The 25,938-nt window shown below is 42.8% G+C and overlaps 2 protein-coding genes across 4 annotated transcripts in view; both read right to left on the bottom strand.

The window, feature by feature from the left end:
* Positions 1-14,891, bottom strand: part of mphosph8 (M-phase phosphoprotein 8) — a 29,077-nt gene extending 14,186 nt beyond the window's left edge. For both annotated transcript variants that reach the window (XM_088415218.1, XM_088415217.1), the window contains exons 1-5: positions 14,680-14,891; positions 13,235-13,390; positions 12,222-13,064; positions 6,846-6,936; positions 6,512-6,772 (exon numbers count right to left, since the gene is read on the bottom strand). In XM_088415218.1, coding sequence (XP_088271344.1) covers positions 6,512-6,772; positions 6,846-6,936; positions 12,222-13,064; positions 13,235-13,390; positions 14,680-14,784 — 1,456 coding nt within the window. In that variant the 5' untranslated portion in view covers positions 14,785-14,891. The remainder of the gene's footprint in view (positions 1-6,511; positions 6,773-6,845; positions 6,937-12,221; positions 13,065-13,234; positions 13,391-14,679) is intronic.
* A 285-nt stretch (positions 14,892-15,176) lies between these two features.
* ttf2 (transcription termination factor, RNA polymerase II) lies at positions 15,177-25,555 on the bottom strand. Of its 2 annotated transcripts, none has more exons than XM_088415365.1 (21): positions 25,447-25,555; positions 25,241-25,346; positions 25,075-25,161; positions 24,865-24,934; positions 23,423-24,385; positions 22,857-23,097; positions 22,495-22,725; positions 22,285-22,416; positions 21,550-21,700; positions 21,367-21,469; positions 20,324-20,517; positions 19,526-19,679; positions 19,354-19,445; positions 19,087-19,172; positions 18,867-19,009; positions 18,628-18,804; positions 17,751-17,809; positions 16,711-16,864; positions 16,536-16,618; positions 15,657-15,731; positions 15,177-15,593 (listed from the first exon to the last, which is right to left on the bottom strand). In XM_088415365.1, the coding sequence occupies exons 1-21, from the start codon at positions 25,472-25,474 to the stop codon at positions 15,449-15,451; spliced, it is 3,474 nt and encodes a 1,157-aa protein (XP_088271491.1). In that variant the 5' UTR covers positions 25,475-25,555; the 3' UTR covers positions 15,177-15,448. The 2 variants fall into 2 exon arrangements, with proteins under 2 accessions (XP_088271491.1, XP_088271492.1); XM_088415366.1 differs by having other exon boundaries at positions 24,865-24,922.
* Positions 25,556-25,938: the final 383 nt, after the last annotated feature.

Raw genomic sequence — 25,938 nt, 5'->3', positions numbered from 1 at the left:
CAGTATTATAACCAATAGCAAAGCACACTCATGCAGTGTGTTTTTTGAATGCCCTCTATGTACAATAAAAAAAAATTACGTATTGTGTGATGACCATAAAGACTTAATATTCTTGTAAACTCTACATACCATAGTGTAAAATGTACACTAAAGAAACATTGAAAGAAAAAAGAACATTGAAAAAGGTCAAATGGTCCAAACATGTTTTGATAATAGAAAATAATAGATAATAACCCAAACACTAAAAGAACTTTTTTCCATCTACCAATTTACACTGAATGCACTTTTTAGAAATCTAACAATTGGGACAAATAGTCACAATGTGGCTTCTACAAATAGAAATGCCACAATTCTTGCAACAATTGCATGCCCTGATTGGCTTTGTGCATTGACCACATTGTTTTCTCTTGAACCGAGGTTTCCCTTTCCGCTCGGCTGTGCCTTCTTTTTCGAATGCTTGTGTCTGTCTTCTTTTTTCCCATTGGGCCAAAACAAGCTCATTGCCCAGCTCCTCCAAAAACAACCGATGCTTGAAGCTCTTCTTTGCATTCCAGTCGGGGTTGATAGCGGTGTAGATGACATAGGCATTGAAGCATGTGACATCAACCATGTGATAAAAGAGGCACATAGTCCAGCTGCGTGAATGCAGACGGCAGGAGTATGTGCCACAAGCCTGAATAGATAAACGGACACACACATATAAGAAGATGAGATGACAAGAGTGATCTGACAGATGGCTTTGATAAAGACTTGAGGATATGCAAAAGCGCTGCTTACCTGACCCAGGAAATCCACAGCACCTTTGCATTGGTTATAATCCAGGATCATTTGTGGTTTCTCCTTTTCCAACTGGCTCATCTCAGGTGTCCGGTGCTTGGTGCTCAAGAGGAGAACATTTTCCCCTTCCTTTGGAACATAGGACACCAACGTCCTCTCAGGGCTGAATGCAAAAACGCTCGAAAGAGGCTGTCTGCTGGAAATGTTGAGCAGCTGCGGAGGAAGCTCCGCCTTGTTTTTACAAATGCTTCCCACCAATGCCATTTTCTGTTTTTGCAGTTCGTCGGCCAAAGGGAAAGACGTAAAAAAACGGTCTGTATTCACCGTGTGGCCCTCCAGCATTCCGCAGAGATCCAACACCACCTTCGTTGGAAGGTTTTTTTCCCCAACTCCTTCTGAGGGCTTTCCTGTATAAATCTGCATGTTCCAGGCATATGATGTCGCAACATCGCACAGAGTCCATATTTTAAGGCCGTATTTTGCTGGCTTGCTGGGCTTATACTGCTTGAATGAGCAGCGACCCTTGAAGGAGACCAGCTGCTCATCCACGCAGATATCCCTCCCCAAATTAAACATTACGGGCATGAGGGCATTCCAGCTGCTCCAAATGTCCAGAATGGAGGGAAGCTTGCCCCGACGCCGGTGACCTGGCTTGCCGGGTTGTTCGTCAAATTGAAGGGCCCGGTTGATTTGGCCAAATCGATAACGGGGCATAGTTTGGGAAAATATGGGCCGTCCGGTTTTGAGTCCCCAGAGGCTGAAGGTTGCCTCGTGCTTCGATCTATACAACCCGGCCAGAATCAGCAGCCCCAGGAACGCCCTTAGCTCTTCGACAGTTAGCGGCCTCCAGTCGGAAACGTACCTCTGTCCACGCAAGTTTATTTTGTGGACAAACTGCTGAATGATATCATTGGTGAAATACAAGTTGAATGCAGTCTCAGGGCTGCGGACTCTGGAGAGCGCGTAACACGTTGGCCCGGGGGTCGGGATGGGACACTCGTGAAAATCCGTTACCACGTTGTGTGTGGGCGACCACATTATCTTCTTATTTTTTGACAGCCATTGACTGGCGATCTCTTCGTTCTTGTTGTGGAAATTGCAGTCGTCCTCATTTTTGTCCTTGTACTTGTCGTCGTCCCCTTCCCCCAATTTGTTGCTGTTGTCCGATGAGATGTCAAGCTGCAAAACAAAATCCTCCTCGAATGCATCGCCGGTCTCTGGAGCGTCCGCAGGTAGGTCAAATGTCACATCCTCCGGGCCTTCCATCATTTCCTCAAATGTAGTCCGTCTCAACATTGCCATCTGCTCTGCTTTAGATAAAAGTTGGGAGGAAAAAGGCTGAGTACATAGTTGTACGTAGTTATGTAAATTTTATTAACTTTTTTACTTTTGATGCTATCTGATGCCATCTATGGAAAATAATAGTAGTAGTAGCAGCATAGTGTTGTGAGTAGAACTAAATACAATATGTCCTATATTGTGTTTGTGGAAAATGTTTTACAATGTAAATAAAACATTGAAATGGTCAAAAAGTCACAACTAAGAAGAATTTAGAATGAACAAAATTTATGTCATTAGAACAACTAACAAACAATAACAACAAACGACTGCAACTACTAACTTTCAACTCACAAAAGCAACAACAATAATGACAACCGCTAACTTTTTTTTAACAGCTCCAACATAGTCTCTTTGTGTGCTTGTTGCATATTGCAAGCCCACATTTCATACAGGAGTGTTCTGGATGCCTACTCCTCATTCTGCGGGTCACTTACGGCATGATCAGACACGTGGCTAACCCTTCAAGAAAGACGCCTTTTGAAAAGTTTTTGCTTGTTCCAGTCTGGCTTCACACGTGTAAACAACACAAACGCGTTGTATGCTGAAATGTCCAGCATGTGATGGAACAAACACATGGGCCACCTTAGCGCCTGCCGGCGGCAGGAGTAAGTACCACACGCCTGCAAGAAGGCCAAAAGCAAACAAAGAAACCCATCAGATGACATCACATGACAAGATAGCTTTGATAAAACAAAGCACACATGCCTACCTGGTCCAAATGGTCAACTGCACCCCTGCACTTGTTATAGTCCAGAATTATTTGCGGCTCCTTGCCTTTGCCCTTCGAAACCTCTGGGTCCCGGTGCCTTGTGCTGAGGAGAAGGACATTCTTCCCTCTCTTAGGGTACATATGACACAAGGCTCATATGTTTTGTGAAAGCAAACAAGCTGGAATGAAATAAAATGCCAGTTTATTTATATAGCACTTTTCATTCATAGAAATGCAATGGCCAGATGAAAATATAGTGGAGCCCCGGGTTACGGCGTCCCTGTCTTACGTTTTTTTCATGTTGCGATTTGGAATACTGAGTTTTTTCATCCCCTCTTTAGGTATTTTCCCCGCTTTGCAACAAAAACAACTGTCTTGACCCTCGGGCTTGGGTGTATTTGTGTTTTGTCTCCATCTGCAGGCGTTTTTAGGGTAATTGCATTTATTTTCTGTTGCGGTCATACTGCCTCCATGAAACGCGTCACTACAATGCTGGCCCGCTATTGGTCGGTGTCTCCTCACTACAATGCTGGCCTGCTATTGGCCGGCGTCTCCTCACTACAATGCTGGTCTGATACTGGTCGGCCTCACTCATTTCAAAATGGCGGAATGGTATACCTTTGTGCTATCGAGTGGTTACAAAACCACATTTATAGTGCTTTTTACTGCTTAATTCAAACTTGAATGGGTTAGCCATGGGTCCCAATATTGGTAGTGATGTTAGAGAGAGAAGTAAGAAGATTTATATGGAAATGAGGCTGGAGATAATCAAGAAATATGAAGCTAGCCTAGCCTAGGCTACCCTTATTAGGGAATATGGGCATGACGAGCGGTACTCAAAGGTAAATAAATCCTTTCTATATTTCTTATTTATGATGTTTTCTGATTGTATACATGTATATTATATATACGTAGCACTCGCTGCACTATTTCGGTACCAATTTTTAATATGTATACACAATTTTGATGTTTTTACCTGGGGTTCTAAAGGCATTAGCTATTTAACATAGGTTTGGATTGCCCGTCATACGATGAATTCGCTTTATGAGCCCAACCTTCGAACGGATTAATCTCGTAACACGGGGGCCCACTGTACAACATAAAAAGAAATTTACCTTGATAGTGGCTGCCTCTTTGTTATTGTGAGAACTGCCGGAGGGAGCTCCCCTTTATTTTTTCGTAGGGTGCCCAGCAAAGCAATTTTTTTCTTCTTCAGTGCTTCCGCCAGCGGGAAAGAGGTAAAAAAATTGTCCGTAGTCACCGTGTGGCCCTCAAATGAGTCACAAAGGCGGAGCGCCAACCCCATTCCAACATTTGATGCAAGCTTGCCACTTGGAGGTTTTCCGCAGTACACCTCCAATTGGAGCGCATAAGAAGTGGCTACATCAGCAAGCGCCCACACACTTTGATTCCATATTTGGCTGGTTTCGATGGCATGGACCGTTTGAAGGCACAGCGGCTTCTAAATGATACCAACTGCTCATCAACACAAATGTCTCGACCCGGGTTGAACAGCTTGGGGAGGATTCTGTTCCATGTGGTCCACAAATCAATGATGGGGGCAAGTTTGTCCCGGTGGGGATCCTGCAGACTGCGCAGTTTATCATCGAACCTGAGAGCACGATTTATGTTGCTAAATCGCCCCTGCGTCATGGCGTTCACAAACATGGGTCTACCAAGTTCTTTGTCCCACAGGCTCATGGTCGATTCATTCCGTGATCTATACATGCCCAGCCCTTAACACTCCCAGATCCTTGCAGGTTTGTCATTTTGAGAATAACGTCAATCATACCATCGGGAAAAAACAAATCAAAGGCAGTGATGGGGCTGCTGATCCTTGCAGCGGCGTACCTTGTTGGCCCGGGAGAGGGAAGTGATGGAGGGATGTAGTGTCCAGATACTTCATGGGTGGAATACCACATCATTTTTTTGTTTCTGGACCGCCACATTACTGAATGCTCCTCCTTCGCGTCCTCATCCTCCAAATCCTCGCCGACCTCCTCCTCGTCCTCCAAGTCCACTTCTAAATTCTCGCTATCCTCCTTCTCCATTTCTTCATCTGTGTCCTCTTCACCATCTTCGAAACGAGGGACAAAATCCTCGACCTCGACAGACTGATTGGACGAATCGGGAAAAAAATCCCCTTCTCCGGTTTCCTCCAAAATCATACGCTGCGTTCGCTCCATCCTGCCTGAATCAGTTGGGACAATGTTCCAACGGTCGACCCCGTTATATACTTTATTGAAAAACTCACGAGCCAGTAAGTTTAAAACAAAATTCGAACGCTAGACCAACAAATCACATTTGAGATTCAAGGAGGTACTTTTTTCCCTGTCCTTTTTTGGGCTTTGATCTAGCTGCCTTTCCCACGGTGTTCTTCGATGTAAGAAACGGACTGGTGTCTTGACCAATGAAAGGGCATGATTTCAAACAATAACGCTTGCAACTTCCGTGTGCACCCACTCACACAACCCCACAATTTCAAATGACACTAAACTTCCGTCAATAACTTATGCAATTCAATGTTCCTGCAAGTGGCACGCGTGCAGGAGCATGCGCGAGCATTGACGACCATTCACGGCCATGTGTGACCACGCACCACTGCAACACCTGCAGTCACGGAGAGAAAGGACGGCACCACTGTTGGCGTTGGTTTGCAAAGAAAATCACTAATTGTTCCCTGGCGCCACCTGTTAGTTTATGGGTCCAAACACACTTAAAGTACAAAACACATTATCTGACCGCCATTGAATAGATTCATGTAAAAATCACGGAAATTGCAGTGAATTACATTAGGTGTACAAAAAATAAAAAAATTATGAATTATAATGGAGGTCTACGGTTACATATTTTTTATTTGACTTCATGCATACTGAAGTTCTCTAGCCACTTAATGCAAAGGTTTAGAAATGACGGCACAGCTACACTTTGAACGTCTGCCCGTTTTAGCAATCCGGGGGATTATTCAGATCTGCTTTTATTATATTTATTATTATATTATTTATTATTTAAGTGCTTTTAATTCTATGCTTACTCATTGATGATTGAAAGAAAAAGCATCACAAATGTTACAAAATATGTAAATTCCGCATGAGGGTATTGAAGCATTGCCTGCCCCCCAACTCAAAAAAGAAAAAGGAAAATAAGTTTGTGCACTCCTGGTCTGGAGTGACTTATGTGTGGAATTATTAAATAATGATATCATTTCATGTTATTATCACACTGACAAACAAGATTGGTAATGTCAACATTAGTGGCCGACTAAAAACACATTTATATATATATATATATATATATATATATATATATATATATATATATATATATATATATATATATATACACACACACACATACACATACTGTACATACACACAAATATATATATATTAAAAAAGGACTGAACAATAATGGCATCGAAAAGAAACTTGCATTCAGCTGAAAACGATAATCGAGCAGCAAAAAGAATGTTTGGAGTAAGACAAAAACTTGTAAGGGACTCCCAAAAAGCGCTAATTTGATTTTAAATTTAAATTGTATTTGTTTTTCTTTTTTAAAAAGCATTCTTTGTAGTGCTGGTGCGACATAGTCCGGAAAATACAGTGCTTTGTTATTAATTATTAGGAATGAAACTGGAAATTGTCTCTAGTGAAACTTTGTTCTGACGACGACAGCGAAACTCACCGGATTTGTCAGTGGCCTCTACTGGTTGCTGGTCCACAGGGTCATCAGACATGGAATGTCGGGGCTCGCTGTCCTCCCTCCTCTTCTTCCGGTCTTCTGATGGTCCTTTCTTCTCCCAGCCGGGCCTGGTCTGGTTTTCCTCTGGTTTTTCGTGCCGTTCCCGGGAATCGTCTCCAGTTTTGGGCTTGCTTGCCGCACTGTCTCCTTCCAGTTCATCGCTGTCCAGGCTGAAGCCGTACCCCTGGCCTGGTCTGGAGAGGGCTGGGGTGTATACACAAGACGAGGGTTGACATTACTTGGGATATAATGGAAACAAAACATTTGCAAACTTTACCTTCGGGCTGCCTGGACTTTTCCGTCCTTTCAGGTTCTTTCCGTGTTGGAGAATCTTTGGCAGACTTGATCTTCTCAATCTTTCCAGTGATCTGGAAGGGAACTTCCTATTAATTACCGGCAGTTGGACTCTATTAATAACCAGCACTTCAAATTTGTATCATTATAAATAATTAACTCTAGTGGGACTTGGTATTAAGCCCTAATAAGTGGAAATGCTAAGAGCATTTCTGAATGTGCAACTATGTGAAGCTATCAAATTAATATTTGTAACTTGTATCTGTCCATGGTAAGGCTACAGGTGACATAAGACAGGTGACGAGCCTACATGAAGAAAAAAAAATAGCTTTTAACAGACAATACCAGGACTACTACTTAAAACAATTATTTCATGTGGTAAGGACTTTTGAGTACTACTTCCTAGGCAAAAAGGACCCCCACCACTGGTGCATATTATAAAAGATAGACCATCTTTAGTAATGCTTATTTTTTCCCAATAGCAACATGGCAAAAAAAAAAAAAAAGCCTCATCTCATTCAGGATAGACCACAAACAAGACATTTCAATGTTTGGCCTTTGCAAATGAATACTGAGAAAGTACAAAGTAAGAATTACAAACTATAAGACAAAGGTCTTCACTCGTCTTTAAATGATGTATCAACTGTGAATTTTCCCCGATAACCAGAGCAAAGCATTTTTTTGATTTGGAGGGGACAAAAAAGGAAAGAGAAAAAAAAGCGCTGTGCCGTCGGTGTCTGATTCATTAAACGTTGGCCATACATTTGAAGTGTTATCTTTTCAAGGTCATTTTCATTCAGTAACTCCAAAACAAATAGATTGGGCAACATCTGTTTTATTTGTCATGTCTGCCTTAAAATTGCATGGCTAATGACAACGCACATCTGTTGTAAACTTGAAACAATAAAAGGCAAATAACGTTTGCAAAGTTACAATGCGGTAAAAGGTTGCTTCAAGTTTCAACTAATATGCTCTTAATTTGAAAAGAAATTAAAACTTCACATCAAGGCATTAGACTTGATATCATCAGAAACACAATGTCCTAATGTACCCCCATTTGCGAACCAGTGAAATAGGGCAATTATTCTGAACCATTTCAAAACACATAAACAGTGTTCAGCTATGAATGGATTGACAAATTTAGATAACACAACAATGGACAATAGACACTAAAGGAACGCGGTAAATGATCTTTCACTTATTTTACGCTTTTCTGTCGTTAGTACTCAAAGCGCTTTACACAGACTACTCGTTTACCTGCTGATGACGCAGCATCAGGAGCAACTTGGGGGCTCATCGTCTTACATGAGGACACTTCTTCATGGTTCTAAGTATCAGGGATCGAGCCCATACCCTCAACTGAGACACAACCACTGAGACGACCACCAAAACAAAAAAGTAGGATGCCGCTTTTTTCAGTTTAGAAAAATAAACACTGCAGTTTATCTCAAAATGTACAATTCAGTTACACTTGGCAATAATTACAGCACATCTATCCTAATCCAGTGTTGACACTTTTAATGACCGCAGCCAGTTTGTCCCTTATAGCGTTCCCTGACACTTCACTGTGGGCTTCAGTGTCAGCACTTTCACAAGGAGCCTCAGGGCCAAGGTCATCTCCCGCAATATCCTTATCAGGATCAAGTGTGTCCCCATTGTCAATGCACACGTTATGCAAAAAAGCACAGGAAGCGATGACCTGAGGTGCAAAGGTGGGCTTCACATCCATCGCTTCCAATAGCGTTAACTTCCATCTGGTCTTCATCATCCCAAACGCTTTCTCAATGGCGCCGTGAGCTCGCGAATGACAGCCGTTAAACATTTCCTGGACGCTTCCATGACCAGGTTGCTTATATGGTGTAATTAGGCAAATGGGAGTTTGTAGGCAAGGGTAGCCACCGCCTCCCAGGAGAATGTAGCCAGGTGGAGGAAAACATCGAGCTCTGTAGAAGGTGCTATTCTTCAGAACACTGCTGTCATGCACAGATCCTGGGTAGCCCACAAAAATGTCTAAAAACCTTCCACTTGCGTCGCATATTGCCTGCATGCTAATGGAGTAGAAACCTTTGTAATTGAGATAATTCATCTTTTGAACTTTTGGTGGTTTCACGGGGATTTGGTTTCCGTCGATCGCCCCAACGACGTTTTGAAAAGCAGGTGTTCCGGAAAGTTTGACAAAGTCTTGCCCAATTTCTTGAAGCTTTTCAGGTGTAGGGAAGGAAATGACTTTGTTTAGGTTTTGCACAATTTTTTTTGCAACCCTGTGTATAATTCGATGGATCGTGGCTTTGGGGACATTGAAGACACATGCAACCGCTCTAAACGAAAGTCCGTGCGCCAGCCAGTACGTATAGATGAGCAACTCCATTTCATTTCCCCAGCCGTGGTCCTGCTCTTGTCGCAACAGTTTATGGAAGCCGTTCATGGCTCTCCTGGTCAAGCGAAAGTCGTCCATGATCTCGAGATCAACATTGCTCCATAAACGGAGGATCGGCATATTTGGATTTGAAATGCAGTATACTGCTTGGCGAACCACCTGGAAATATAAAAATTAAGGTATCATAAAAGAAGAACTCAAGGAGATTTTTTTTTTTTAATACGGTACTCTGAGTAATATAACAAAATTTAATATTGATAAAATTGAATGGGGAAACTGGTTTTGGGAACCTGACAATGCAATGCAATGGAAGCCCAAGGCATTAGGTGTGAATTTCCAAAGATGAAAACGCATGGAGATATTTGCTTAATTCTTAGTCAACAAACACAATATTAATCAGTATACTGTGTTTAGACTAGTGGGGTTACATAAAAGATGTTTTTTTTCTCCTTGAGTTTCCCTTCGCATGTATTTTTCCTTCTCAGCACCACAGGTACACAGTCATAAACTATTGTCCCAGTACCAAGCAGAATACAGTAAGTGGCATAATCGACTAATCGCCCTCTGGTTCTAACAAATATAATCAGAAAATGTCTGTAGAGACTCATCCAGTCTCATATCAATGACACTCTTCCCACAAACCCCATTAGTTTGTATAGAGGACAAACAGGACAACACGCGATGATCCCTCTAATTTTCTATGCCTCTGAGCAATCACACAAACTCCTTGAGCATGCCTTGGACCAGTCAGCAGCATGAGACATCCAATCTATGAAATAAACCAGTATCACACCTGTCCAAAACCTAAGATCATCATGTTACATCATGTAAGTATGTACCAAAAAAAAAAAAAAAATTCTTAGGCGTGAAATTAACGACCTGGACCAGAACACAAGCAAGATGGAGATGATCGCAGACTTGAATAAAATCAAAGCACACACCACCCTCCGCCTCCAAGTTCCTCTGAGTCCACATCTTGGCAGACTTGCCAGGTGGGGAAAGCACATCAAAGATTCTACTATCTCAGGAGTCATTTCCTGAGATAGTAGGGCCCAGTTCCGCCCCCAAACCTTTTGATAAACTTTACATACTGCATTCACCAAGGAGCATTCACCGATACCACGATACTTGCCCAGGTGCTCCTGGCCGGTCAATTCTGATGGGAACTAACAGACTAAATACAAAAAAACTCATGTGTTAATGTTTTCAGCTTGGTAAGTGTTCTCTGTTGCGGGAGCAAATGTTAATTGCAAAAATGAATTGAAACAATGGCCTCCGTCCGCCATCTTGCCCTCACTGCCTTCCAAGGATCCTGGCAAAAAAGTGGCGCTCTGTCCTCCAGCTTTGATAAAATAGAAATCTGAACTACCAAATCCACAGTCAAGGTTCATCCTAGGCCATCGATATAGCCTCCACAATTGATGGTCACCGCGGAGTTGATCTTTAACAAACCTTAATGTCATAATCAAATCTGAGATAGAATAGGAGAAACTAATTCAAACACACTTTGAATAGGTGTTGCAATACAAACAACGTTATCTGCCCCGCCACCAGGGCTCAGTGTGTGCATATAACACATGCGGAAGTGCACAATTTCAAATATTAACACTGCTTTAGCAAAACAACTTCAGCCAGCAAGCTTAATGGAATGCAGCTTTCCTGCAAAAAAACATTCACATGAAAAGTAAAGGCAAGAGGTGTTTCCACCGCATATGTGCGTTCACACACATTCACACACGTGCACACAAAAACTCTACCCATATAGCAATCACAGCCTTTTATTTTCTATATTACCACTGCTGACAATTTAGAAAACAAGAAGTCTATGGCGCCTCCTGCTGTCTTAGGGGTGTGAAAGCACCTAAAGAATTTTATTTTTGTTGAAATAACCCAATTGCACTGAAAAAATTGGTTCTATTATCACAGGAGATGCAAAATATACATACGCTTTACAATGTCTCAAAGAACTATGAGTTATAATTAATGTCTATGGGACAATAATTGGAAACTCATGATTTTGGAAGCCAAAAGGTCCAGCTCCAGGCTGCAATAGCTTAAAAATAAAAGCATGGAGATATTTCTGTTCCTTGGTAATTTTTTTTTCCTCATTCAATGCGTTCTCTAAAACAGGGTTACAGGGGCTAGTATCAGCCTCGATCGCGAGTACCACTACCTAGAAATAAGGCCAGGTATCAGTACCTGGCCTGTCTTAATGACCAGGGGCTGAACGAGAAAATAGTTACCAGAAGTTGAACTCCCCCCCCCCCCCCCCCCCCCACCCCCCCACCAAAGGGACCGTCACCTCACAGCAGGACATAATGAATTGCAGCACTTCCACGCTCAATCCTAACGTGAAGCCTGAAGCAATCTAACAGCCCTACTACACAATACTGTTCGAATGAAGGCATCTTTGCTTAAAACTAAACCACTGCTTTTCTGGCACTATTTGAGGGTGTTAGGCAAAAAACACACTAGCATGGCCACACCGCTGTGGCTAACATGTCTGACAACTTATAGTACATGTGTTGAGCGGTGGGGTGTGGGCAGATACAACAGAGATTACTTTCATGAAAAAAAAAACGAGTATGAGGGAGGGGTGATAGCAGAATGCAAAGTGACCTGGCATACAGAAATGAGCGGGGGTGGTGAGGAGTAGCGTACTCAGCAGCGTGAGTTGATAGGTTGGCTAGTCACTGAAAGCACTTTGCTATGTATTGAAAAAGAAAGTTTATGCCTCAAAACAGATTGTTATACTTTCAAACTACAGTGAGGAGATCACTGGGCACCAGAAAGAAAGGTGTGGAGGGTTTGGGACTTAACATATTTCACGCACACTTTATATATGCACAGCCAATGTCCGCGGGGGGACGGACGCTACTTTGCGATTTTTCACTTTTTTGCGGGGTTTTTCATCCCCCTTAACTGCGAAAAACATGGGATTACTGCATACTGTAAAAGAGGGTGTGCGGACCGCGGACATACCTTGGAGGGCTTGCTGGTGTTCTTTTCTGGCGGCTGCCTGCGAGGGACGCGATCCTTGGCCTGGCAATTGAGCAAGAATGTCTCAAAGAGGTTGGTGGATCCTTTGGAGTCCTCCTTGGTTGCCTCATCCTCACGGGGCTTGGCAGCGGGCTTGGCAGGCGGCGCAGCCTCCTGGCCTTTGCTCTTGCCCTTGCGGTGCAAACCCGAGCTGTCGCTGGAGTCTGACGAGGGCGGGCCGGCGTCCTCACGGACTTTGGAAGTGGTCAGCGTCTTGAGCTTGAGGAGTGTGCTTTCCTTCATCTTGCCCTTCTTGTCCTGGATCGGGTCTTTGGTGCCCTTGGGCTTGACGTCCAGCTTCTGTTTGGGTTTGGAACGGTGCTCATCTGGCCGAGGCTTCTCTTTCTTGGCCGATGAGTCCGAGAGCCCTTCGCTGAGATCCTCATCTGTTGAGATTATTCTGGATTTCTTCTTTTTGGATTCCTCTCCACCCTTGTCCTTCCTTTGCTTTCCATCTTTGTTCTTTTCTTTCTTGATCTTCTTCTGCGGCGCATCGTCGTCGTCTTCTGACTCCATCAGACGTTTTTTCATCTCTGCAGTCTTCTCCTCTTCTTCTTCGTCTGTCTCAGGAGCGGGCAAAGGCTTGACCTCATCTCGCCATTTGTCCTTCTTTTTTTTCTTCTTCTCCTTGCGAAGAGGCTCCTCCTCCTCATCCTCCCGCTGTTCTTCTCGAGCCCTCTTCTTTTTCTTTTTCTTCTTGACAACCGTCATGTCGCTGGTAGGTCGTTCTTTGTCACTGTCGCTCTCAGAGTCGGCATCGAACACGTCACTCTTGGTGGGCAAAGGCTTTGGGGAAAGTGAAAACAGACTTTGTTTTTCTTGCACTTGTTTTAACAGTTGAAAATGTCAAAATTAAGACTGATGAAATATAGGTAATAATAAACTGCAAGGTGCACCTTCCAGGCAAAGTGATAATATAAAAATGAATAAAAATATATTGTATGAAATGGACTCACCAATACAATTTTCTTTTCCTCAGGTTCCTTGACTTCTGTGGCGGCCTTCTTGAAAGCCAGAAGGACCTCTCGACAGTCCTCTAGGTGGCCTTCTGGCTCCCAGGTGTCATCATCAGAGCAGTAACCTTTCCAGCGCACCCGATAGAGCATCTCACCCTGGAGAAAAAAAAAAAAAAGTATTTAACACACTGAAGCTTAATGCATAAATTCAGTGTGGTACCAAATTAAACAGTTTTTTGTACAAGAACTATTGTTTGCACATGCACTTCAGGCACTCTGGGCGGAGCTCATCCACCCCTGGGGTCTTGCCACCAAGGTGCTTTTTAATCACCTTGGTGAGTTCAACCCGTAAGGTAGGAGAGGCCGCCTCTGAGTTTCCACTTTGCTTCCTCACAGGAAGACATGTCTGCAGAATTTATGAAACCCTCCATGCCACAACCTCACTACATCTCAAGTTGAGGTCACCGGCGCCCCCATCTCCACTATACATAAATACATTTGCCACAAAGCCAAACAATAAGACAAAAGAAAACAAAAGAAAAATAGATGGAAATGCAGAAACATTACAAAACAAGTGTGTAAAAAAATAAAGGGAAGTACCTCAATGCTAAGCAGAAAAATGCATAATTTTCATGAAAAAAAATCGGCAAAAACGCGAGAGGAACGATGCATATAAAAAGTTAGAATTCAAAATCAAGAGTAGTAAGGTGCTCCAAGCCACAAAATAAAATGAAATTTGATAGTGGAGGGAAGGTGCCTGTAAACGATCATGATTAAAAGAACTCCAAATTGAAAAACAATGGTCAAACTCCAGAGTATTTACTACCAATGTACCCCATGATCACATTGATTAATATGTCGTAGTTTCCCTCTTTGATATGTTGGATTACAAAAACAAAAACACGTGCTAAAAAACTACATGCATCTATCATTTCAACGTTTTAAATCGATTAAGGTGAAATCGAATGTGTCAAAATAAGACAGTGCGGTTTTCTAGCGGTGTGAGAACGGTTCCACAAAACCGCCTTCTTCCCCAGCGGGGAGACACGCCGCTAAGTTAGCCTCATAGCAATGGTAAAACAGTTAGCATTTTAAGCTATGGTTAGCATAATAAGGGATGGTTACCCTGTTAGCCTCGTAGGCTATGGTTAGCCTCGTAGGCTATGGTTAGCCTCGTAGGCTATGGTTAGCCTCGTAGGCTATGGTTAGCCTCGTAGGCTATGGTTAGCCTCGTAGGCTATGGTTAGCCTCGTAGGCTATGGTTAGCCTCGTAGGCTATGGTTAGCCTCGTAGGCTATGGTTAGCCTGTTAGGCTATGATTAGCCTGTTAGGCTATGGTTAGCCTGTTATGTTATGGTTAGCCTGATAGGCTATGGTTAGCCTATTACCCTCAGACCCCTTGGCTAGCCTGTTAACCTCGTACGGTGTAACGTAGTTAGCCTTACCTCCTCCATGCGCATATCGATGATTCTCTCCACTTCGTAAACGTTCTCCTCCTCTTCCTGCTCGCTGTCCACCGGCTCCATCGTTTTCATGATTTGGTCCTCCATCCTCACGCGCACAAAGTTTTCTTTCGGCAGAGTGCGCGGAGGCCTACCTCAGAGGTGAGGTGATGGACGAGGAGACAATCGGTGGACCTTCCCCCGGCGACTGGCTGAGAAGCTAACCAAGCCCACCAGCAGGAGAGAAAAAGCCCGCCCCTTTAGGTGGTGCCTTCATGGACTGTCCGAGACGTGCGCTTCAAGTTTTCGAAAACTACCGCGTGGTGGAGTAAAAGCCCGCCTCTCTTTGTGATGCCTTCATGGACTGTCCGAGATGTTCTTTTAAAACATTTGAAAATTACGTGGAAATCAATTTAAGCCTTAAAAATCGTATATTCACGCGACGTCATAAGACTGTCTAGATCAGGGACACTGAAATCAAACAACAAAAATAAAAAAGCTAGAGCAGAGTAGTAATTTGTATTGGTTGTGAAGTATGAATCTGATTCAAAAACCCATAAAATTACAAACACGTTTTGGTTATTATTTTTTTCATAAAATAGCATAGTACAGTACTGTGATATACTTTTTGAAGCCTACTCAGAATGAAATATTTTTGTCTGCGAAACAAGCAAACCCCAAAAATTGGGTACTCCTGCACGCCTGCATATTAATTTTGTGAAACACTTGCACTGAAAACATTTAGACACGTATATACTCGTTTTTATCGACTTTAAACGCCAAAAATGAGCTTGAGGTCTGCCAGGGAGAGCTTGGCGATGGTGCTGCCCATTCCCGACAGCACGCTCTGGGCCAGCTGCTTCTTCCTAGCCTGCAGCTCGGATATGGTCTGCTCCACTGTGCCCTCGCATTCGAACCTGCAAGCAAATGCGATGCTGTAGTAGCTTAATCCTCGAGGATAAAGTGAGCGTCCCGTTTACTTGTGGATGACGACGTCTCTCTTCTGTCCCACGCGGTAGATCCGGTCGCAGGCTTGGTCCTCCAGAGCTGGGTTCCTGTCAACCATAATGTATCCAAAGGTGAACATTTTAAATAGCTAAAACGACAAAAATATCACATGGCAACAAAAACACAAAGCTCATGGGGAAAAAAAGGAAAGTAATAAGAAAGATTAAGCCGCAAAAAAAAAAAATCAAAGAAAAATGGAAAAGTACATATGATGTGCAACAAATATTCTGAAAAATGTTATTAAAATCATAAGCAATAAAGAGAAAAATAATAACTTTCGAGATTAAAAAAATGAAAAATAATTTGACAAAATTATTGAAAATAGGGTTGGAAAAATTAAAGTATGACAAAAGGGGGTAAATATACAAAACGTTTAAAGATAATACACTCAAAAGGTTTTTTTTTTTACGTCACACTTATATAACTTTGTTGTGTTTCAATTGATTACAATTTCGTCTGGCTTGAAAGAAATGACAGACCGACGATGACGGAAAGGGGGCGGAGCTCTGACGAATAAATGAGCAGCAAAAAAATGTAAGTTGCCCACTGCTGTGTAAACTTGCAATAGATATGGTCATGAATTAAAGTAATTTTTGAGTAGAGTAATTTATAAGCAATATTTTTTATTTTGATTTTTTTTACATAAATACAATTGCTATTTTTTGACTGGTCTGACTTAAGGAACAAAAATTGCAAAAAGACTAGAAAAGCAAACCTGCAATAGAAAAAAAAATACGGTTATTAGAGTGAAGCCGCAACAACCGAACCACGATGTTGGTGCACCAATCAAAACGCGCGGAAGTCCCAAAGTGACTCCAAAAAATGTTTCTGCAACTGTTGCGTCCACTCACCAGTGCATATCCATGAGGAAGAGGTGATTCCCACCCACCAGATTGAGGCCCACGCCGCCGGCACACAGCGACAACAGCATCACCTTCCGCAAGAAGCGAGGAAAAAAAAAAAAAAACGTTTGAAGAACGGCAATCAATGGGTTTCTTCGGCAGGTGGAAGTAAATGTCGTGTCACCTGAGCTCCTTTCCGGTTGCTGTTGAATTCCTCGACCAGGTCCACGCGGCGTTTGGGGTTGACGCTTCCATCGATGATGCTGTAGCGCAGGCCCATCCGCTGCAGGTGGATGGCCACAATGTGGAGCATACTGGTCCACTGGGACACAATCACGCTATTGCAACAAAGACTTTCATTAAAAAATGTTTTTGCCGTTTGGAGCTTTTACCCTAATACCCCAAATAAAGGACGCACCCACAGTCGGGCGACAATGTAAAAACTGTAGAAAAACGGAATAAATCTCGTCTTCTTAAATTCTTCATATTTTCTTGTGTTCATATCTGTAAGTTATATATTTGTTGCACGTTAAGTGTTTCAGATTTCCCACATTGTGAGCGGTCAGTGAACGCGGCGCCAGTGTAACGTTGAATCGCTCGAAGCAGTTTTTCTTTTTCCTCGCGATGCCGATCAAGTTCATTTTGCTATGAATACTTAACATTGCGCGGCATCCATGTTCCACCAAGTTTATGATTGTATGCACTATATGCCATAAGACCACAATTCATAATCGAGTCAAATAGAATGCATTTTTTTTGTTCTCTAACCGGTGCAGATAGCTCCACCCCTTTCCACTCTTGATTGAATCAGCTTGAGACATCATAACCTATGACATGATCCTCTCGGTTTTAGTAATATTCCTGTGGATGGACTCGGACTTTTGTTCAGCCTGCTCGCTTCTTTTATTAAAAATAATGCGGTGAAAACCTCAGCTAACAGATCAACCTTCCTCGAAAGGGGCAAAAAAAAAAAAAATCTAATATTTAAATTAGCGTTTACAGGACGTACCCATACTTTTGGCCTTCATTTTTGGGAAGAAAGTGCATCTTAAATTTAGGGAATTATGGTCACTTTTTGGTTTTTTTAAACGGGAAATTTTGAAGGGGATTAAAGAGTCTTGTCATCACTTTCTGATATATTTCTGAACATTTTGCTACAACTTCAATGTAAACAATTTGGGGTCAGTTTGGTGCTTATATTTCTTATCTTTGACTCACAGTTACCTTTTCTGGTGGTCACCTTTCACTTGGATCGCCTCCAGCTCTGAGACGATGGCAGAAATCTGTAAAACAAAAATGTCTGTTTTCTTATGTTTTTTAAGTAAAATAGTTGAGTTGAATTCCCTAGTAGAAGTTTGATCAAAATACAAGTGTTTCGCCCAAACGTCTGCTCGAAACAAATTTTAAGCATACATATGTCCTTAACACTTTTGTGAAACATCCATCCAATTTCATGTTGGTCAGTGAAATTATTGTCTGAAACTGCCCCCCCCCCCACGTCATTAATGGGAGGCCTACTGAGGAGTGCCATTGACGACAAAAACTCTTATTTTTATGGAATGGAAATGAGTGTAAAAAGGCTTGGGGCAATCCTGGTTTGATCATTGAAATGGCTATAATGTGTTCTCTTGAAAAACACTGACTATGCATAATGCTGAAATGAGTACTGTACTTGACTTTGCCTAAACAGCTGACTTGTTGTCCTTGAATGTCCACTAATTTGGGTATTTTTTTCCAACTTTTGAATGAAGTATGAGTACTTGACTAATCCCAAAATGGCTGCTTCAAACCAAAATGGCTGACTTCTTGTCCAATTTCAGCTACGGGTTTGAAGTTTTTCTTTTGTGCAACCTTTTGACTGACATGCCCATTAATTTGGCTGAATTGTTCTCATTTCTAAGTACAAAATGGCTGATTCAAATCAAAATGGCAGACTTTCTGTTTTATTTCAGGCATGGGTCCTTGAGATTGTTTTGTGCGTCCTGTTAGAATGGACATCTGAACCACAAAATTTCATGCTGTATTTTTTGCTTTCCAAGGAATGATATTATTGACCTTGTATGTGCACTCTATCAGGATATTGTGCGGCAACTGTTCCCACCTTGGTGCTCTTGCCGCTCTCCTCAAATAACCGCAAAGGAAAGCGTTTCCCGTTCAGGCCCACCGTGTCCTCTGCGGCGCCCGACGGCAAGGACGCGGACGTGAGCGACAGAGCGTTGAGCTGCTCCTCCAGGGACAGGACCACATCATCGCCTTGCAGCTCCGACGAGTCCAAAGTCTGCGCCGGATGGAAAGAAGTGAGGAAATACGCCGTGTGCGTCCGTGTGCGTGCTTGCGTACCTTTTGGAGCAGCGATAGGTGGCAGCAGCACTGTCGCAGGCGGAGCAGCAGTGACAGGATGTGGGCGGTGCTGACGTCCTGCTGAAGTTGTTGGGACGAGGGCACGGGCAAGTCAGACTGGGAGGAGGCTAACTCCTGGGGGGCTGAAGGGACACACATGAATACATTGAATTGGAAGTGCTTTCCAAACTTTTGACTGCTGTGGGAAATGCAGGCTTACCTTTTTCAAAGGGATTGGAAGCAGAGGCGCTCCCTCCCTTCACGTCGTTGCCTTCGTGCCTCTTCAGGTATTTCTGTAGAGTAGATCTACAGACCAAGCACAAGACCAAGTCAAGTACTCTTTCAGCTACTTCTTTTGGTCATCGAATTCAATTAGCTGACCAAATTTTTACAGTGACAACAAATGGTAAGAGCGGTAGAGTATTTTTGTGAAATACAATTTACAATCACTGTGTCTAGAACCAGTACGAGAAGTATTTTCTGTCACCTGGACTGAGCTAAAACCACGTCATACACCGCTTGCTCCTCCACAGACAGTTTGAGTCGATGCACCTTGCAGGTCCTGTCGGGAAGCGCCACCTGTTGACCGGACATTTACTTTTATTTGGTGCTATGAATTTTGCCCAACGAATCGGTGTTGAAGAAATAAGCTGGCAAACCAGAGGTCGTCCCGAAGAATCCAGCTGGTCTTTAGTGCGTCGCAGCAGCAGTGCCCTGGTCAGGATGTTAAGTCGCTCCCTGCCGCGCTTGGAGCCGTTGTCCACTTGCGCTTTCCATACTTTGTACTCGTCAAACGGAGAGCAGCGGAGAAACCTGCGATGGGAAAAAAAAACGGTTTTCCATTGTCCAATGCGCAAATTTGATCAGATCTGAATTGATCGTTTTACATTACGGTTTCAAATCAAGTCATCACAGCAACTTTTGCTAGAATTTCAAAATATGAATTACATTATTGAGCCAAGCTGAATTCAGATTCGATCCAGATTTGATATCCTACACTTACATCACAAATATCTGATAGCAAATATCGACCATGGTTTTTTTCTGTTTATTTTTTGCTTTTCTCGTCTCTCCATGATGAAACCCAAATCTGGTCCAGATCACACAGCTGCAATTCATAGCTGAAAGTGTCTGAAAATGAAGTTTTTAAAAATGTATTTCCTGAAGTCTAGATACTGTAGGATCCACATTAAAAGATTAGATGAGTCTTGTCTTATGTATGTGTGTATCTTGTCCCATGTAAACAAATGGTGAACTACAACATGGAAGCAAGTTTAATCCGGATCGGATCCAGACTGCTCATCTGAATGCAACTGAGCTGTTACGATGTGTCACTTTTATTTTGTTGATATGTAATACAAATAAGCATTCTTGATCAGATCTGGATAAAACATTATAGACTTTTGGACACTTTTTTCGAGATGCTTGGAGAAGGTAATAATGAAGGTCAGTCTTACTTGAGAAGGGAGTACATGTCCAGCAGTTTGTTCTGGACGGGTGTGCCGGTCATGGCCCAGCGGGCGGCCGCCCTCAGCCCACACACAGCCATGGACTGCTGCACCTTGGGGTTCTTAATGTTGTGCGCCTCGTCCAGGATCACCCGGGCCCACGCCACCCGCCCCAGGGGGCCGGCGCCCCCTGCTGCTGCTGCCTGAGGGAGGAAGCAAAAGTAGGTTCATGGCGTACGTGGTATACAGTATGTATTTTTTTTCCCAAGTCCAGACATTCAATATGAAGTATTTATATTGTTTTAATATTTTTCTTTGGCTGAAGATGTCTAAAATGGCTGGTACGAAATGAATTTATTAAAGAAGTCATTGATGATTTAAGGTAATTAAGTACTAAGGTAATGAATTTTCTTACGTGCATGGACTCTTACCTGAACCCCCTACAAAGCATGGGGGTTGGTCTTTGTGTTCCTGACAACGAAGATCACATCATGGAAGAGCATCTATACCCCCCACTATCACAAACTGATTGTTTGTATTGTTGCCAAGAACTCTCCCCCAAATCCTTTAGGGCAGCAATGGCTTTTGTCTAGGGCCACCCCAAATGACTAAATAGGGAGCGAAAAGGATCTGTAACCAGACCGGACGGAGATCTGAGAAGGTCAGGTTCTTGTCCGCTCTCCTTGCAAAAAAAAACCTTGTTGTCTTCCTCCTGTTTGTTGTTTATTACATTTTCTAGGTTGCTTGAACCTAACATAAACAAACACCTAGGATGTCTGGAAAATGTAAAAATAAGCCTTTGGGAGTGAATGATTAATGTAATTAAAAAAAAAAAAATCCTGTCTCCACAAATAAGTGCACAAAGGTAATTTATTTCCGAATTCACATCAAAGTACTTAATCCTTATTCGGAAGTATTTTAAGATGATTTAGGTCATATTTACAGAGTATTTAAGAATATTCGTTAGCATTTAGATTAGTTTTAGCATGTAGTGTATTTCATAGATTTGAGAGAGACTACTAAATAAAACTTCAATGTTTTATTCCACTCACTGCATCGTTTGCATCCTTATTGGGTTGGTCCCCCTCCTTCTGCTCGGGTGCTTCCCTGGACACCAAAGTGTACGTGGTCACCACCACGTCATGTTGGGCCAGCCTGACAGAAATTGCAGCATTGATGAGTCCAAATGCATTGACTCTGCATTTGTATGTGTGTGTGTGTGTTTGCGAGCTCACAATCTGGCGCTCTTGTTGCGGTCAGGGCCGTGGTACAAGTACACAGTGAGCCGGCCCGACTTAACGTGTCTCTCAATCTCCTTCTTCCAGTGGTGGACCAACGAAGCCGGGCAAATGACCAGGGTGCTTTTGGATGGCACTTGACGGCAATCTGGGGGGCATTTTTCAGTCAAATTAAATATTTTTGTACACAGTCCTTCTTATTCATTCGTAGAGCTGAAATGACCACTTGATTAATTCCAGTACCTCTGAAAAAAAGACAAAAAAAAGAGCCCTGGTAGGCTTTTATTTTGAAGAAGTTCCTGGCAGCATGCCGCGCTATAAGAACTTGACTAGTCTTTCTCAAAAGTTGCTCCAGACTTTGATCTGAAATCACGTTCCATCATCAATTCAGGGTGCAACTCAATTACGATGAAATTGACAAATGACACCCGCTGCAGGTTTTACTCCTCTTTAAGTAAAAAGTGTTGAGCATCAAAATTTTTTTAAGGTTAGACATTCTTAATGAAATGGAAAGGCCTTATTTGGTCCTCTGTATTTTTTATTATTTTCCACCAAACAACACAATGTATTTTTTTTTGTATCTGAATATTTGATAGCTGCAGCTGAATGAAATGATGTATTTTCTAACTACTCTATTAAGAAAATTTAGAAATGTAATGCAACATGGTATGATGCATTTATTTATTTAATATACATGAATTCAATCCCCAGGTTTTTTAACAGAAAATTTACCAGTTTTGGACAGCCAACCATCCTCTTTTTTGTCTTCCTTTTTCTTGTCTCCCTCTTCGGCCTTCACTTTGATTTTCTGCGTCAGTATGAGCGCGATCATGGTCAGCGTTTTTCCCAGGCCCATGTCGTCCGCTGAGGTGACAAATAAAACACCCGTTGAAGACAAAATAAAAAATCATGATATTAAAAACACTGAATTTTCCTTCTTACCCAAAATGCCTCCGCATGGATCCTGTGCTTCCCTCCAGAGTAGCCAAGCCAGAGCTTTCCTTTGGTGGGCCAACAGCGCCACCTTGAGCCCATTGGGGTCCGGCGCTTCGGCGTCAGCGGCCGGGCAGGACTCCAGCGATGTGTGCAGGTGGTCGATGGCCTTGCATGTTGCATTATGCACCGCCAGGAGACGGTTGTCTGTCATGCGGCCGCCGTAGAAAGCCTGGTGCTCTATAAAACAAGGCAGAACACAAAATTGGGATTGTTTTTTTTGTATACTTTATACATTACATTTTCTGAATGACATTTTGTAAACAAAGGCCGTTATACATTTCCATCCTTGGTGAATGTATCATACTTACTTTCATACATCTGGGAAAACCCCTGACTTGACTGCAAGAGGGACGCTGGGGCAGGAGGATCCGAAATCAGGATGGTGCCCCCGGGGCGGCTGAAGGGGTTCGCCACCTGGGTGGGTGGCGGTGGTTCTTCTGAGGGAGTGAGGTTGAGAGACTCCAGTGCCTCCTCCAGCTCTCTGACCTGAGTCCTCAGACGCTCGCCTTTATCGGGCAGGGCCGCCACGTTCACCGCCGCCAGGGTGGCCTTGAACGTATCACATGGTATTATATTTATATATATTCAAGAAAATAAGCACATTTCTCTCTACTGGGCAAAGTGATGGTGATTATAATAATGTGTTTTTTTTATCATAATGCCCCCTCTGCAAAATATATTAATTATTTAATATATTTATTTTTTGCTTCATGTTCCAATTATTATGTGCCAACTATTTTGCTCTTAATTTGAAAACAGTACTTTTCCTGTCACAGCATTCGATTATATTTGCTGATACCTGCAAATACCCTGTCAAAATTTCACATCCCCCTCTCTCAGAACCACTGATATAAAACCCACAACAGTGGCGCACCTTTTTTTGCTGAAGCTGTGTGGACAACAATGTGTGCATCCCCTGGGGATCCTTCACTGGACCTTTTAATTTGGAGGCAGGCTGAAATCCGGAATAGGAGGTCAGGGGCCTCTGAATGGCGGTGGTGGTGGTGAGGGTCTGGTGGGTCTTTTGAGCGGGCTTTACCGACACAAGAACCAAGTCTTCATCTTCATCATCTTGGTACTGTTTGCTTTGACGTGGTCTCCACTGAGCACTGGTGCCAGACCCACCGGAGGAGACCATTTCACTTTTAGGTACAGACAAGGAGGCACTTGATGTTGGTATGGAATCTTTGGAGGCGGACATGTTGTGTTTGGGTGCAGAGTCAGAGTCACGGTCTATTATTGCTGGGCCTCGAAAGCAGACCAGTTCATTTTTGGAGGCGGCAATGTCACTTTCTGGACCAGACATGGAGACGCTGGAGGTAGTCCTGCTGTTTTTGGGTGGAGATGTGGAGACACACACAGTTTCAGAAGAGTCTTTGGAAACCATGTCACCTTTTCTCTCCGATCCAGAAATGTTCATTGCTGGTACAGAACCTCCGGAGCTGGACATGTCACTTTTAGGAACAGAGGTGGCCATGTTGCTTTTGGACACAGGCATGGGAAGTCCAGAAGTGGCCGTATTACTTTTGGGCACGTTGCTTTTGGGCATAGAAGTACTTGGAGGAGGTGTTTTATCTGTGGATTTTTTCTTCAGCTTCATCCCTGCTGGAAGATCTTTACCTCTGTACGTGTCAGCTGTGAGGGGACTACATGCCCCCTTAACATCCCCTTCTGCAGTACTTTTCTTCTCCATGTCATCTTCCCGCTCATTCTCTCTTTGCATCCTCCTCCACTCCGATTCTTGGCCCAATTTTTCCGGAGCCTTGAAGGGGTTTCGCACTTGTGGAAGACAGGAAGCTTCTGCCAGTTTTTTACACTTATTCTCTTCCTTCTCTGGCTGTAAAATGGTGATATTCACAGTTATCATACAAAAGCATGTTCTTTACACATTTTGATGAATGTATACAATTCATTATATCTACAACACGAAATAAAATCATCGCCAGCATTAAGTTGAATTGGAATACAGTGAGGGATTGGACAAAGTCCTGCCCTAATTGGAGGTGTTAGTGTATCTCCAGGGTCTTGTTCACAAGTGACGGCAGGATGGAATAGGAGATCGACAGGCGGATCGATGCAGAGTACACTGCGATGTGGACCCTGCTAAATCTGCTGTCCAAGCGACCCGACTCCAAGTAAATTTTATATATATTTACATATATCTATATTTACAAGGCAAGGACGGACAGAATGCATACGTCACTGAGCATGCAGTTTATCTATTTTTACTCCAAGCATGATTTCGGGTCAGTTATTGATATATTTTTCATTGAGATTCTGCATATTGGAGTTAATGTCAGCCACACGTGCTCTTACCATAGTCCAGGGCACATTTCCACACCATCGCTGACCGGCTTTTTTGCCCTCGACACATCTGTAGAACACCCTGAATTGTAAAAAATATATTTTTAAAATGTCATATATAATCAAAGCGATGCTAAACCAATTAAATAGAAGTGCACATATCCTGGCAAAAAATAAGAGCAGCCACACATTGCACATGTCAGAAAACTCCGGTGAACTCACCTGTTGCACTGTTGCTGCTGGCTGTAGGTCAACGCTTGGAGCTCCACAATGAAGTCTTCATGCTGCAGGCAGTGGGAGGGTGAGATGCTAAAGAAAAAGATGGTGACAAGATGATGAATGACAATTTTATGTTTCAAAACTTTTTGAAGAGACACACCAGACAGACCTGGCCGCTTTGTTGAAGTCACAGCCACGCTTGTCCACGCACACGTAGAAGCTTTTGCCTTTGCTTGGTCCATCTTTAACGCCTGTCTTTAGCATACATACACCACCTGAGACTCAACACAAAGCGTAATTGTGAGCTGAAGAAGGACGTAATAATGTCAAGTGGTCAAAACATTTTCAAGAATAACGAGTGCTATAACGCCTTACCGTGAACATCACATTCAACTTTGTCCATGACCGATTTACTGTAATGTGTCCTCGAGTGTGTGGAAAGGAAATCAAACTTCAGATATTCGTGTCATGAAGCCTTTTTCGCATTCACCAATCATAGCCCTCGCTAAAACGGATGTTCTGCGTACGCGTTCCAGTATAAAAAAATGGTACTCCACATTTGAGCAACATTTGTCGTCAATTTTCCCAAAAATCCTCTGAAAATGTATTTTTTATGACCTTAAATAATTACAGAGGAATTTTTGGACGATTTTTACTTGAATAAGGGTTATTGCAAAAAATGTAATCTTGCTCTGAAATACGGGATCGGATACAGTTTACGCGAACCACTAGCATTAATGTACTGTATTCCCACTTTTTCTTTTAAAAAGCAAACTAAAAGTTCTCAAATCAGCAAAAGCAATTAAATGTCCTCACATTAACTGTTTTGTATGTTGCATTTAGCAAATTCAAAAAATATATACACTG

The sequence above is a fragment of the Hippichthys cyanospilos genome, chromosome 5 (genome assembly GCF_059441005.1).
Source record: "Hippichthys cyanospilos isolate Australia breed blue-spotted pipefish chromosome 5, RoL_Hcya_1.0, whole genome shotgun sequence".
Taxonomy (NCBI): Eukaryota; Metazoa; Chordata; class Actinopteri; order Syngnathiformes; family Syngnathidae; genus Hippichthys; species Hippichthys cyanospilos.
Note: the sequence above shows the minus strand (reverse complement) of the source record. Positions and strands in the feature narration are given on the sequence as shown.

Excerpts from the sequence above, each read along its gene's own strand:
- ttf2 (XM_088415365.1), bottom strand. The coding sequence starts at position 25,474 with ATGGACAAAGTTGAATGTGATGTTCACG. Across the intron at positions 25,162-25,240 it reads GACTTCAACAAAGCGGCCAG|CATCTCACCCTCCCACTGCC; the intron begins GTCTGTCTGGTG and ends CTTTTTCTTTAG. Across the intron at positions 24,386-24,864 it reads GAAATGTGCCCTGGACTATG|CCAGAGAAGGAAGAGAATAA; the intron begins GTAAGAGCACGT and ends ACCATTTTACAG.